General features: G+C 41.5%; 1 protein-coding gene across 3 annotated transcripts in view; it reads right to left on the bottom strand.

Annotated features, from left to right (window-relative positions):
• Nucleotides 1-15482, bottom strand: part of MYO1B (myosin IB) — a 137500-nt gene that overhangs the window by 40136 nt on the left and 81882 nt on the right. For all 3 annotated transcript variants that reach the window (XM_044427088.1, XM_044427090.1, XM_044427089.1), the window contains exons 10-15: nt 14886-15033; nt 13766-13884; nt 12549-12635; nt 12258-12323; nt 4273-4377; nt 1112-1174 (exon numbers count right to left, since the gene is read on the bottom strand). In XM_044427088.1, the coding sequence (XP_044283023.1) occupies nt 1112-1174; nt 4273-4377; nt 12258-12323; nt 12549-12635; nt 13766-13884; nt 14886-15033 (588 nt within the window). The remainder of the gene's footprint in view (nt 1-1111; nt 1175-4272; nt 4378-12257; nt 12324-12548; nt 12636-13765; nt 13885-14885; nt 15034-15482) is intronic.

The following is a 15482-nucleotide window of genomic DNA, read 5'->3' on the forward strand; positions in this document are numbered from 1 at the left end:
TCCATGTGGCTATTTTATGCATATATTTTCAGTGCAACACAGGGAGGCAATTCTTATATTAAGGCCATAGTATGTGAATAACATCCAATAATTCTATAATAAGAAGGTGCGAAAGAGGTGAGGATGCTCCTTGCTAAGAATGACAAGAGGGAGAAGAGGCAAGACAATGGAAATATCTGAGATACCCCACAATGTATACATTGTTATGGAGTTTTCTGTTTAGATGAAATATTCTTCTTGCTCTTGGCACACAAGAGAGAATGTGGAAGATGAAAGTTATATGCACTTGGTGAAAATAGGAGAGGGGAGCAGGATCAGGCCTGCTGGCCACCCACTGCCAGCAGCACTTTCACCTGTTCTAGAACCATGCATATTCCATTCTTTTCCGTTTTAAAATTTAGTAGCTTCTCCAAGAGATGACACAGTTTCTCTTAGCAGTTCCTCTCCACAAGCTTGCAATATGATTTCAATTTCCAACACAAAGTTTTAGCTTTGAGCAAAATGAGACAGTGAGGTAAGAAAAGGGCTGGCATCTCTCCCCTCCCCCCACCCCTTGCCTCCATTGTAATGCAGCCCTCCACAATTTGGTAACCTCTGGATGTTCTGGACTACAGTGTCCAAAATATTCAGCCAGCCCAACCAATGGGAATCATAGTCTAATACATCTGGAAGACAACAGGTTGGGGAAGCCATTTCTACCGTTGCACACAGACGTATCGTTCCAGCTTTCACATTGTTGCCAAGGAAATAATGGGACATAAAAAAGTGTGGCTTGATGACAGAACAGTAATCCTATTTCATATCCAAATGAAGTGCTATTTATTGGGAAAATGAACTGCTCAGATACTTTTGTTTTAAAACCATATTATCAAACCTTCCTTAAATATATTATTTGTCTCTGCAATGTTTTACTCAATGCCACCCTATCAAATGTTTTGCTGGAACAAGGAAAGCATTTTTAAAGGAAAAAACTACATACAATCACAATTCTTTACCTCTGAAAGCAAAATGCTGCAACACATTCTACATAAAGCAACCTTTAAGAATTGCTTAAACATCAGTGGAATAAGAACATTCCAGGAAAGGTCATGAATTTTATGTGATGACTTACACTTTCTATGAGGTCACAGATTATAGCATTGTTGAAGTATTCAATGTGGGTCCATTCAATACCCTATAAAATAGAATAGAATAAAATAAAATAAAGAAACTGAAGAGAGAGATAATGAGCCAAATATTCTTTACTGGGAACACAGACCTACAAGACTACCCCTAAGCAAGTTTACTCTGAAATTAAGTTCCACTCTGTGCAATGCGGCTTACTTCTAGATACTTCTAGACTGCAGCCTTCAGTTTCTATTAAACAAAATGCTTCTGAACCAAACTTTTAAAAATGTATAATTAGCACTATGCTGTTCATTTCCTGAAACATAGTTTAGGAACTAGTAGTCTTCCCAGGTGGAATGCACACCTTCCGTACAGCACCTGTCAAGAGAAGCATCATGACTGGTCTATATGGGGTAAGGCAAGCTGGACACATGTGAAGGAGGTTCTCTTCACAACTTACCCTCTGCCTACACTTGTCTCAAACAGACAGAAAAGCCACCAGCTGTCTCCATCCTTTACAGGCTTACTGCTGAAACTAATTTTGTCTCTCTCAGTCAGAGCATGTTTTAGTAAAATTGGATTCTTTTATCACCGTCTTAATGTTCTAGTTCCTCTTCACCCTGAGCAGCTTAAAATTATACAGGTTCATGTGTTCAGGTCACTTTTCACCAGACAAACATTTGGGTTCACTATCCATTTAAGGTTACATGGAATTAAGTGCTAGCTGGAAGCAATATTCAAGAGATCCACAGTCAGAATCCTAAATAAAAGTGATAGATTTTACTTTCAGTTTTTACTCCTTTTCTCATATATATGTAACATGGTTGTGAAAGTGATTTGTTCAAAAGAAGAGGAAAGGTGTGTGTTTGTTTTTACACACTCTCTCCCCATCACAATTACTATTTCGGGCCCTGAGTTTTGTAAAAAAAAAAAAAAAAAAAAAAGGCACATACTACTAACAATGTTGGAGTAAAATGAGTGTCCTTGAAGGCCTGCCAGATCTGCTCTCCATTCCATTCCCTAATCTGTGTCAATTTCCCATGCACTTAATTGAAACAAAGCCAAGTCCTTTTAGTGCAAAGCCTTGGGTCAATAAACGCTTTGCACATCTTGGAGTATTCCTAAGAAAATGAGAATTTCACCTCCAGAACCCCTGAGTTTTTTCTGCCTCTAATCTTCTTTTTCAGGAGGAGTGCTATTAAACTGAAACAACACCATCAAAGTTGGTGATGTACCAGTTCAGTGGCAGTAAACCTTCACCACAAGTATGCCATAAATCAAGTCTTAAGCATTCTATCAGGAAAGTCAAAATTCATTCAACTTGAGGGCTGAATTCCACTTTGGAGACACTCTTGCATCCACTTTCCAACAGTGGGTGGAGCTAAAGGCAAAAGGGAGGAGCCCAAATACCCAAGATGCCTGCCTATTTTAGCTTATAGTTTTTCTTGCCACTAGGCAATTAAGGGAAAATGCACAAAGGCTAGGCAACCATCAAAGGTCTGGGGAAAGGAAGCATGGCCACCTGGGGGTTTCTGGAGGGGTGGATTAGGAGCCCAGACCAGAGGTTCTGTACCCCTGCAATACATAAGATTACCCAAGCGCACACTGCTATGCCTTCACAGTATTTCCTATCTATCCTTAATATCTTGATGGAGTTTTGCTTCTAGTCTACTAAACCAGGGTTCAAGTAATAGTGCAGCTCTGGGTATGGAAAGAAGCAGATAAATCAGGATTTAGGGTGCGTGAAAAGGTATGCTATGTTCCCTGCAGCATTCTCCAAATTTCCAGTTGGTTAATGCAACTGAAACCAGGCCCCATTAATTTTCCATGCACAGCAGAAGGAAGCAGCCTAGTCATGCCCACAGGCCTTTCTGCCTTGTCCAGGAGTCCCATAAACGGCTGCAGTCCATGTCACTGATACCGGCGACTGAACATCCAGAGTTAATTATCAGTGAGAAAGATCTATGTGAAAGCAATGCAGAAGTGACTGAAGAAAAAAATAACATCGTATGAATCAGCCTGACCACTAAAACAGTAAGCACAAAACGGAGCTCACAAATGTCTGCAATTCAGCTATGCCAACTCACCACTTTTAAGAAATGCAAAAAAACATTCAGAATTGTGTATCACATATCAATACAATGGTTTGTTGTTCAATGGGGGGCATTTCTGACCAAATCAGCCGAAGTGTACTAAGGGTGTGATCCTGTGCTAATTTAAACAGAAAAAGTCCTACAACTCCCAGAATGCCCCTGTGTGGCTGGCTGGGAAAGTCTTCACGGAGAAGGACCTTTTTTTCTATTTAAATAGGCACAGGAATGCACTGCAAACGTCCCAAGTGACTAACACACTGTCATTCAGTTTCTCAAAATGTCCAAAAGAATAGCTAAGTTATATTCATATGCATGGATTCAATTTTCAATTCCAGATTCTAGCTGCTTGCTGAATTACTTAGTTAGAAGCAGTGGGAAAGCAAATTCAGGGACTGTAGCAAGGGGGCAAAATGAGTTTAAGAAGGAAAGAGTAGGAGGTAAACAGAACGTGAGACAGCAGTGGGTTGGGGAAAAGATCCAAAAGGGACTTCTCAAGTCTTCTCCTTTCCTGTGCATCCCTACTGCCATCTATTAGTCACAACATTTCATAAAACTGTGGGATTCAGCTGCAGAAACTTTCTTTTCAAGCATTAGATGGTGAAAAGCAGCACACACTCTCTCAAAGTTGCATGGTAACAAAAATGAAAAATGTGTCATTTGGGAAAAAATGTATGCTTTACTATAAGTGAAGATACTATAGATATGCCCTGTATGATCAAAGCCAAGAGCAGGAGCCAAGTATCAAAGCCACAAGCAAGTCTAGGATGCAGGTTCCCTCTTTGCAAATACCTCCAACTAAAAAATACTCTTGCTGACGCAAGTAAAGCTTTCTCCTTCACTTCAATGCATGCCCTTTTCAACCATATACTTAGCTTCAGGGCTATGAACGTACATTTCCCCGTAATGGTGCATCAGTATTATAGCTCTGCTTTGTACCTGACAAGGTCATCACAACTGGCAAGGAAAAAGACATTAAAAGCTATTAAGGCTGAGAGCAGCAAGGACACATACTGCATGGCAAGTCTGGTGTGTGGGATATACATAAAGCCGTCCGAGAGAAAACAGACCTTACCTCTCGTATATACTCCTCTTGCTCTTCCTTCAAGGTAAGCTCGATGAATATCTGCTGCAGCTTCTCATTGCAATAGTTGATAATGAACTGTTCGAAACTGTTATCCTGCAAAACAAACACAGGCGAAAGTGCCTCTGGTCACACACGAAGGTCTTACAGACCTCCATCTAGAAACATGGAGCCTGCAAGTAGGTTAACCAATTTATTTAACTTCTCAGTTTAGAGGACATACTCCATGCATTCCAGTAGTTATCAATGCACGTGGCTCCCCCATTTGCTGCTTGGTCTGAAGTAAGTGCAGCAGGCAGCAGATTTAGTTCATTTTGCTTAAACCAAGGGAGCCAAGATTTAATCAAGACCTGTCCAGCAAGAGGAAGCCACTGAGCTAGAACATAACCCACAAATTGGTTCAGGGTGGATGCACCCAGAACTATTAGCCCTATAAAGGCACAGCCTGCAAACATGAACCTGAAAGGGACGGGTGCAGGGGCATACCTGTAAGCCCCACCCCAACATCCCCAGGCATGCGGGCACTTCTGTGGGCACTTCCCACATTGCGCAGGAACATGTATGTGCATTCAGCTAAATGCAAGTTACAAGTCGCTGTAATTTTCCCCCCAAAGCAAGTACCAGCTTCAGAAGTGGGATTTTCCACAGGACTGCAGAGGAAAGAGTGAAATGCCCCCTCCATACCTGCTGCAGTCCAGACACTCTTCACAGAAGCAATGCACTGATGTTACCTGCATTTTTTGAAATCTAGGTGCAAAGATGGAATTAACATCTAGCTTAGTTAGCCTAAGGGCCAAAACCAACACTACTTTAAATCCATAGCCAACAGTTACATCACCCTCCCCCTGCAATTTTTATTCTAGACTACATGCAGGGGATGGAACAAGAAATTAAAAGCACACCCTGCACCTCCCTGATAGAGTCCCAATCCTACATTACAGGCACATGCACCAAAATTTTAAAAATGAGTAGGAATGCATAAACCATCAAACCTCAACTTTGTGGGTTTAGCTTTTACAGATTTGATCATTTACAAGTTTGCCATCAAAAATTAAAAGCTTTAAAAAAATGTTTTGCCACCTACTGCAGAAAATCACAGACAGTGCACACAGACTAGAAAATAACTGATATATATGGGTATTTTTCTAAAACATATTTCCTGGTTGCTTGTTCCACATGTTATTACCATATATACTGGCCTATAAGATGACCCTTGAAACCAAAAATTGCTAAGCAAAAATTTGGGGTTGTCTTATATGCCAGTATATACAGCATATTAAGAAAAAAGGAAGGGAAATTTGTGTAGCTGTTGCTGCAGCTACACCAGTGCATGTGAAGATACAGAGGGAGGGAGGGAGGGAGGGAGGCAGAAGCAATCTGGTACACCTATGGTCAACATTACTGAGAGTTAAGGTTGTGGTGGGGCTAGCAATATTTAGGTTTTTCCACTTTTGAGGGGTCCTGGAACATCCGTGAAAGTAGAGGGCCGATTGTGTGTGCGTGTACACATGTGTATTTCGCATGGGACAGTCACATGACCCTGAAAGTGTAAACAGGTCATCTCAAATAGAAGGTGCTTCACTTTATTTTAAAGAAGAATGAGGAAGAGTTCACATGACAGAAACTAAATATTCCTAGCATAATGGCCTTGGGCAGAAGTTAATTAACCTGACATCTCTCCTTGATCACAACTCCATGTTACATTTTCGTTTCAAGCTAGATTTGCTCTTAAAAAGCAGTGTTTTTCAAAGGGCATTGGAATAAACATCCATGAGAATTAATGCATTAATTCAAACTTCTGAGATTAAGAATACATTGATTAAATTAACTACATAGAAGCTTTCTACAAAAGTGTCAGCATCACTTATCCTGTTTCTACTCTTTTTGTACTTGAACTATAAGTGGGGAGGGAAGATAAGCTAATTCTGTTAAATTAAGTCTTCTATAATCTACATTGTGAAATTTAGCTCCTCGAAGTTATAAATGTAGGGAGCACTCTTCTGGCCCCTGGACACCATGTGAGTGATCATGTGATTAATTCCCCATTCCTAGGCTGGAGTTGGTGCTCCAATCTCAGAGGAAGAGTCAGAGATCTCAGGAAAGAATCATGCCATTTGTTTTCCAAGGACTGAAAAGCACCTTGGAGAGAGAGATGAAAGGAGGCATTTTGAGCGGTGGGGAGACTAAAGAACACAGGTTGCAAGTTATCCTGAGGCTCTCCAGACCCCCTTTTTCCTCCTCCAAAGTGCCCCAGCTAGACAAGCAAAAAAGTCAAATTAGTGGTAAACGCAGGGCAGGAGTATAGGGAAGCAAAGGTTGGAAGCCTCCAAGGTTGACAGGAGGTGTGTAATTTCAGGTGCAAGAAATGTTTTAGGATGCAATCAATAGGACTGCACCCTAGAGCACATCTTTGCTGCCTTTCAGAATCCCTCAAGCCAGCTTGTAGGAGGAGGAGGAGGAGGAGGAGAAATCATCATCATCCATCAATTAAAAATACTAATTATTTTAAGCCGCACTAGAAAGAGTTAACTCTTGATGAGCACTTAATGTCAGTTTTTCCTCCACTGCATTCTACAGTTTGTTTCATACATTTAATTGTGGAAATATTCCCACAGACAGAGGGGGGCCGGAGGTCTATGCATGGCGTCCATCCCACACGTGATTGTGTGAGACTGGTTGCATATGACACACCTAATTTCAAATTTCCTCTATCCCCATAAAAGGGTTTTAGAGGTTCATTAGAATCTGATGCCCACATGCCCAGAGGAAGGACCTGCCAGGCCATCCCATTTGTCCAGGTAGTACAGTATCCTCTGCTCTGGCTGGAAAAAGCTCCCCAAGCTTTCAGGCCCATTGTCTGTCACCTAGTCCTTTCAACTGACGATGCCAGGGATTAAACCTGCAGATTTTGGCATGCAAAGAGGGTACTCTTTTAATGGGGAGATGGTCCTTCCTCACATCACAATCTGAGTTGCGTGTGTCCACTATATGTGTGAACTGTCTCCTAAAGCCAAATCTAGAAAATATAGCAATAGCTAGAATGCAATTTATGTTTCACCAAAGTATCAGCTTATACTTTTCCCATTCTGATAATGGTAGAACCTAATCTGCTACTGCTAATGTATTATTGGGTATCTGTTTCATAAATTAATCAAATCTCGATGAAGTGGCTATGTGACAAAATAATTCAAATACTACTTTCCAGAGACATCTGAGTTGATACTTGATTAGCGTACACAAGAATGCACATCCAAAGAGTCTAGGCATACTAGTGGATAATAGATTATAAACTAGTCAGATATGTTTTTAGAGTTGAATAAACAAATTTCTTACAAATGCTCACAACAGTTTATGTGACTTAAATGGTTTCAAGTAAAACCCATGAAATGCAAAAAAAAAAAAAAAAAAAAGCTAAGGATGAGGATGATGGAGTAAGAAAGAATGAAAATTGTTGAAAGAGGCATCCAAAATTTAAGATATGCAAATGAGAGCATGTCAGATAGCAGCAATGAACTGAAATGACTCATAATGAAATTGAAAGACAGATTACACAATTTTAAATTGTGTAATTGGAAATTGTGAAAGATTGTGCATACCCTTGGCTCAGGAATCAATGCAACAGGAGACTGCAGCCAAGAAATTAGAAGAGAACTTAAGACTTGGAAGGGCAGTGATGAAGGAACTGAACAGCTCATCCAGTGCAAGGATGTTTCACTGCAGACCAAGGCCAAGATCATCCACACTATTGTATTTCTAATTACTATGCATGGGTGTGAAAACTGGACACTGAAAACACTGGCAAGAGGAAAATGGATGAGTTGGAAACGTGATGCTGGAGGAGAGCTTTGCATATACTAGGGATGGCCGTTCTTGCTCAGTGGAAAAGCCGCATATGTAGGCACCCATAGGCAGCGACAGTGAGTGCAAAGTGGCAAGCAGGCACCCATGGGTGCTCACAACAGCAAGCTGCAAGCCACAAAATAAACTCAAAATAAACTGAGCCTCAGTTTGGCCAGCCATAGCATATCCTCTAGCCTGACAGAAAGACGAACAAGTGTGTCCTAGACCAAATTAATCCAGAACTTGCCCTGAAAGAAAAAATGATGAAACTGAAGCTGCTGTACTTTGGGCACACCACAAGAAGGCAAGATTTTCAGGGGACATAATAACGCTCAGGAAATACAACAGAGAAAAGAAACAGGAAGACCGACTATGAGATGGATCGATTCCATAAAGGAAGCCACAGCCTTGAGTTTGCAAGAGCTGAGAGGGCTGTGAAGGACATGGCATTCTGGAGGGCATTCATACCATAATCGGAAATGACTTGATGACACAAACAATAGCGAACCATTTTCTATCTTGCCTTTCTACCAAAGGATTAAAAAAGTCTATGAACTTTTCCCTAGAAAATGAGATAACTACTTATTGACATGAAACTCCCTCCTCCCACAAAAAAACCAAAAGCTTCAGAATACCACTTTTATACCTCCAGGAAGGCCACATAACAGTTCAGAGCTGTTGTATACTTTGCTGTGACTATTTAGGTTAGAGTTAGCCATGTTTTCAATACAGGCAATGTGTTTATATAAGAGGGAATTGCTCTGCAGATATGGCTCACATCCAGGGAGACAAGAACTTAAAAACCTGTATTTAACAAATCCCTCTATCTACACAAAGCGGTGGCCCCTGACATTATTGCTGTGCTGCGTTGCAGTGACAGTACCTAAAATAAAATAAAATAAAATCTGGCCCATCACGTCCAGCCCATGGACAACATTCCCCCTGGCCTTCCTGTCCTCCACCATCCCCCAGAGTCCACTGAAGCTCACACCAACTGCTCCAGTGACTCCATCCAGCCACCTCTTTCTCTGCCGTCCCCTTCTTCTTTTGCCATCTATTGTTCCCAGCATCAGGCTCTTCTCCAGGGAGTCCTTCCTTCTCATCAGGTGGCCAAAGTATTTGAGTTTCATCTTCAGTATCTGGCCTTCTAAATAGCAGTCAGGGTTGATCTCCTCTAGGACTGACTGGTTTGATCTCTTTGAGGTCCAAGGGACTCGCAGGAGTTTCCTCCAGCACCACAATTCAAAGGTCTCAATTTTCCAGCTCTCAGCCTTCCTTGTGGTCCAGCTTTCACAGCCATACATTGCAACTGGGAAAACCATAGCCTTGACTATATGTACTTTTGACAGGGTGATGTCTCTGCTTTTTAGTATGCTGTCTAGATTTGCCGTAGCTTTCCTCCCCAGGAGCAAACCTTTTGCCTTTTGGTAAAACCCCATGGACAGTACCAAAAGGCAAAATAAAATAAAACAAAATAAAGGAAGAGGTTGTGCTGTAACTGCATCCAATGGTGAGCCTTCCCTGTGAGAAATTGTTGACAAATTTTTCCATCCTCGGGAGAACTTTGGTGAAATTGTCCCCGCCACCCACCAATTTCTCTGCACACAAACAGGCTGGAGAATCGCTAGATACCATTTACACACACCTCTGCTCAACATTACACACATCAGCATCTTTGTGATTTTTGTCTTCCCCCCAAAGTGGTAACTTGCACCAACTACTAGAAAGATGGAAGAGGCTTGACACTAGAGTGGTAGCTGGCGCGTCCCATCCCTGATACACACGGGCCAGTGGGCTCCTGTTCCTCACTGCTACCATGTAATGACACCAAGCGAATATAAATATGCATTTCCCACATGAGACTATTATTAAAAATGTAATAAATTACAGTAAAGGGTGGAGTAAAGTGCTAAGATCTGGCTCAAAGCCAGATCGAAGGAAGCCAGTTTAAAATTTTCCTTGCAAACCTGACACCAGGCTGTTCTGATACAGAGCTGCCCGTTATGTATGTCAGACTTGAAAAAGTGTTTTGCCCTCCTCCTCTGCTTGCCACTGCTTCATCAATGCTCGGCTATACTTTTCTCTGCCTACACCTGATATATGTGATATATTTATGGTTAGCCTCTGCAAAGTTTTAGGTGTTTTTATTGAGCCCACCCCGAGTAAGCAACTGGTTTCAGCAACACTGAATTAATTAGCTCCTAAGAGACTCTATATGAACCATCTTCTGGAAATGATAAGGGAGCTATTACAGTTGTCTGTTTGTGTAAACAGATAAATAAATATACACAGGACTATCAGCAAAACTTCTTCCATTTCAAGTTATGAAAGCAAAGTATCTGTATACAGCTCATGATCGTCAAACCCTCCAGCTTTCGTGGCTTAAGTTAAATTGTATTTCAGTATCTTGTTCAGCCACGACTTCCTAATTCCACAGTATCAATTGCCAGTTACATAAGCATGAAATAACTCAACTCTTTACAAAATCCACAAAAATGCTATTAGCGCTATCTTCTTCCAACAAGCAATGTTTGAGTATGACTAATGATACTTTGAGGGTGGATGGGGACACTCTACGTGGTAATAATGATGGGTGGCTTTCACAGGATCCAGCGGGTGCTGAATGACTGAAAATGGCTGAGACGTAGAACAGGATGCAAAGAACCTTCTAAAAATAAATATGGGGGAGGGGTTAACCCAGAAGTCTTCTTTCACTGACTTCTTTTTCTTAGTTGTAAATAATTGTGACTATATAACCAAGGAATCTCGCACTGATCTTTGTTTTAGTAAGAGAGCTCTCTGTCCCAGTCTTAAGTCATATGGGGATATGCGGTCACCTAAGGCAAGGCAAGCAAAGGCTAGGGATTGGATTTTCCCAGTAAAAGCAACCCATCTCTGAAATGCCTTTCCTACTGGCAACACTTGGTCCCTACCCTGATCAGTTTCAGAAAGCGGGAGCAGTACCGAGGCTGACAGATGCACCTTTGCTCCTTCCCTTGCACCTGCCAGATCAGTTTCTAGCAGGACAGGAACAAGTGCTGCCCAAAACAACTGCAGAAATGGATGAAAACACTTCTTTTCAGAACAGGAACGGTTAGCAAAGCTCCCTTCTGGGATTACGGCATGAATAAATGTTCTTGCTTGTGTCTGGAACCCACTAGTTTCCTGTTACATTGGGAGTTAATCCCACTAATGCACCAGCAGCATTGCATGCTGTCTCAGGGAAAACAGCTTCAATTTCCAGGCCATTTCCATTTTATTTTAGGTCTGCTGCTGCAGGGAGTTTAAGTACATTTAATGCCAGGCTCTTTTCTTATCCACTGCTTCTTTCAACATTTGCTTCAATGTTCAATGGTTTGCACCATACTTCAAATGCTGCAAAATAGAGCTGCCAGGTTGCTGTTGGGGACTGGTCATTACTCTCATATAACTCCAGTCCTCTATCAGCTTCACTCTGTCAGCTTCACTGGCTTCCCACTGAAGTCTGGGTCCAATTTAAGGTGCTGGTTATGACCTATAAAGCCCTGAATGGTTTGGGACCAGGATACCTAAAGGAATGTCTTTTTCCCTACATGCCCCCCTGCCCCTTAAGATCTGCAGCAGAGGCCCTGCTCTGGGAACCCTCCTTGAAGGAGATTAGGAGACAGAATACCCAGAGGAGGGCTTTCTCTGCAGTGGCACCCCAGCTATGGAATGCGCTCCCTAGAGAGCTCCGCCTGGCACCATGCTTTTCAGGGCCAGGTCAAGACCTTTTTATTCACCCAGTATTTTAATGTTTAGAAGATTTTAAATATGTTTTACTTCAGTCGTCAGTTGTTAGTCTTATTATTGTTTGGGGTATTTTTTTTTATATTATTGTATTTATTGAATCCTGTTTGCAAGCCATCCAGAGATGCATAATGATTGGACAGGTTAGAAACATCCGAAATAAATAAATAAAATACATAAATGTTCTTCGGTTTTCAAGGAGTGTCAGGTTGCCATGATTGCCTACATCTCCATATACAGAAGTATACAATTGTAAATTGCTTTATCATAAGCTGATTTGAAAAGGGTTCTTAAAGAGTCAGGGCAGAAGTATAATTAATATAGACATCACTGCAGACATATATAGAATTATATTTAAAGGCACGTACCTCAAAGATTTCAAAGCCATAGATGTCCAGAACTCCCATAACTTTCTTCCTTACTTTCGATTGTGCCTTAGAACAAAAGTAATCATTTTCATAGGTTTAATAAATGAAGGAAGGTACAATTGCATTCAACATACCAAAATATTATCACGAAATGAAGAACAAACAAGAATGAATTAATGGGTGCATTTGTTGTTTACCTGCTGACCATGTTTTATTGCTATGTCAGAAACTGATGAGCTTTACCTACTAGGAATGGAAATTCAAACTGTATCACATTTCAGTGCATATTACCTTAATGCTCTCATTAATTCTGGTAACAAGCCAGGAGAATAATCTACTATAGAGATTCTTTGCCAGGGCATCCCGAGCATAGTAAGCCTAATAGAGAAGATGGACAAATATTAGAAACATCTGGGACCGCCCAAGAGACTTGCTAGCACTGCACATAGAAAAAGGAGATAAGCAATAACTGCATATGCTCTGTATTTGGTCGAAATCTAGAAAAGCATTTGTGCTTTCGCAGAAATCATAAAATATGCTGGAATGTCTCAATAAAATGTTTTTGTTACATCATTGTTTTATGCTGTTACATGTATCTCCCACCTTTCTCCCATGCTGCAAATCAAGGCCTCATATCTGCAAGTTCAAGACAGCCTCCCATAAAAGCAGGAACAAAGCCGGACTGAATCAAACCAAAGCCCAACATTCTGGGTACACCATGGCCAACCAGCTGCCTATGGGAAGCCCAGCTGGATATGAGTGCAATGGCACCGTCACCAACTTCTACTCAAAGGCCAGATAAGATACCCTCATCATAACTAGCACCTGTCAATAGCCCAGTCCCCTTTGAATTGGTCTAATCCATCCCATCCAGGCACTGATCACCAGACCAAGCCCCGCACAGCTTCAGCAAGGCTGCTGCACCACAAGGCTTCAAGATATCCTGGCCCAATTTCCTATGCAATCGTGAATCATGTCAAGAAAAATGTATCCCTTAATCATTAAAACCAAAGTCAAAGTCTGCGGCTGCCTTCATACATGCAGCCAGCAGCAGTGGGCCCACCACAGAATGGTGTGGGCCATTACTGCAACCACAAAAGCAGGGCCAGTTGGAAGATTCCTTTCACACACCTGGTTCCCCATCAAGAAAGTGGGTGGGAACGACTCATGGAAAATTTGCCCTGATCTTGTGGTTTTGTGTAAACATGCAGTATACACAGCACTACTAGGGGTGAGAGTCCTTGGCTGGAGGCAGTTTTCAGGTGCTGCAGAACTCATGAAATTCAGGCACAAGAATGACCATTTTATATAGCAGTCTATGGCATGCACCAAAGAGACGGACTTACCACTCAATAAATCCTTCCACAGTCCAAAAAGAAAGAACAAAAATATTTCTGTGAGTACTCACTGAAGCTCCCTGTTTTGAGCCACGTCTATTATATTATGACGTAGAAAAGTCTTCCTACATTGCAAGAAAAGTGCTTCTACACACAGCCATCTTATGTTACCTGAGCCACATTTAGGGTTGTGGAGACTTTCTCCTGCTTGGCTTCAACTGTTCGGAAGCTGAAGGCTCTTTCCAGCACGGACTGGTCAATGCCTGTCAACTCGCATATTTCTTTCAGTTCTGTGGAAGCAAAGAACCGCAACTTTAAAATTATTTTTTTGTTCTTGTACCAGTCACAACTGGTGTTGCAACCATCTGGAAATAATGTATGCGCTACTAGCCTAGTAGCCACAAGCCAAGGGGCATCTGCACTGCAGAACCAGGGCTGGATGTGTGCAGCTATCCAGACAGCTGTGGTGCAAAAACGCATCTTCCCCCAACCCAGTGGCTGAAATTCAGTCAGTAGCTGATTCTAAACAGATGGAGATAAGATGGGCCAGATGGAGATAAGTTGATGCCCGGAGGCTGGTTGTGCCATGTTCTTTGGGTGACTGTTACATGTGCTTCAGCCCTAAGTCACACTGGTCAATCATTCAGCTCTAACACAGTGAAAAGACCGAAGTCTCCCCGTAAGCTCTAAATACTAATTTCAGTGCAATTATGTTCAAGGTATGAATAAATATTAAAGTAAGTATCAGTAAGTGGTTTTTGGACAAAAGAGCACAAGGAGCTTGTAGCCCATTTTGATTCATGATTCCTTGGAAGTAAATCTATATCTATTGTGTTCAGGAGGGTTTGCCGCCAGCTAGGTATGCACAGCATTACAGCCCAAGTCAATCAATATTTTATTAATTAATTATTTAATTTCTAGCCTGCCCCAGCAGCCACACGGCTCCCTGGGAGGGTTACAATATTTGTGGCATGACAACCCAAATCTTCAAAATGAGAAGGAGTGATCTGTATAATAATTAAACATCAGCACTGTTGTACACTGTCCAGAGAGCTTTGGCTGTTGGGTGGTACAGAAATAAAATTAGTCATCATTAATCATCATCTTATGATAACCACATATTCTTCATTTAGCACCCCGACTATAGTTAGATATAACAATGATTTGAACATTGTTTCAGAACAGTAACACTCAATAAATATTGTGTTCACCTAAACAGTAACTCCATTTAGGATCAAAGCCAAAACATAATTTATAAGTTTTACTAGACTAAAACAATTATATGAATTACCATTTTTATCTTTGATTTTACTTTCATCCAAGCCATTCACTCGAGATTCAGGCTTGAATTCAATGTTTCCCAACTTTAAGACAGCAGCAACAACTTCAAAGACTGACTGTGTTTCATGGTCCATAAATCCCACAATCTGCATGGCATTCTAGAAAATAGAAACAAAGTTTTGTTTATTACATCTTTATTCTGTCCATCCTCCCAACAGATCTCTTGCCCACTTCCCATTTAATTTTATCTTCACTACAAACTCTACGAGGCAAGATTAGAGGGAGAGATGCAACAGGGCCAAAAGGTCACTCAAGGAGCTTCATTACTGGGCTAGGACTGAAATCCTGGTCTCTCCAGGTGGTCTTACAGTTTAGATATCACACGGCACTGGCTTCCACCATTCCCATTATAGTGGGGCTCAAGCCTGTGTCTTCCCTCTTTACCAGCCAATGAATACAGCCAGGCAGGGTGTAATGCAATGCCCATGTCCTTGCTTCAGCTAAGCCTCTCAATCTGGAGGCTTACATGCATCCTGGCCACGAAATGAGACATGGCAGGACAATCTACAAGGCCACCACGCTGGTATTTTATTTAGACAGCTGCTTT

The sequence above is a fragment of the Varanus komodoensis genome, unplaced genomic scaffold (assembly GCF_004798865.1).
Source record: "Varanus komodoensis strain SLA01 unplaced genomic scaffold, ASM479886v1 scaffold18_1, whole genome shotgun sequence".
Classification (NCBI taxonomy): domain Eukaryota; kingdom Metazoa; phylum Chordata; class Lepidosauria; order Squamata; family Varanidae; genus Varanus; species Varanus komodoensis.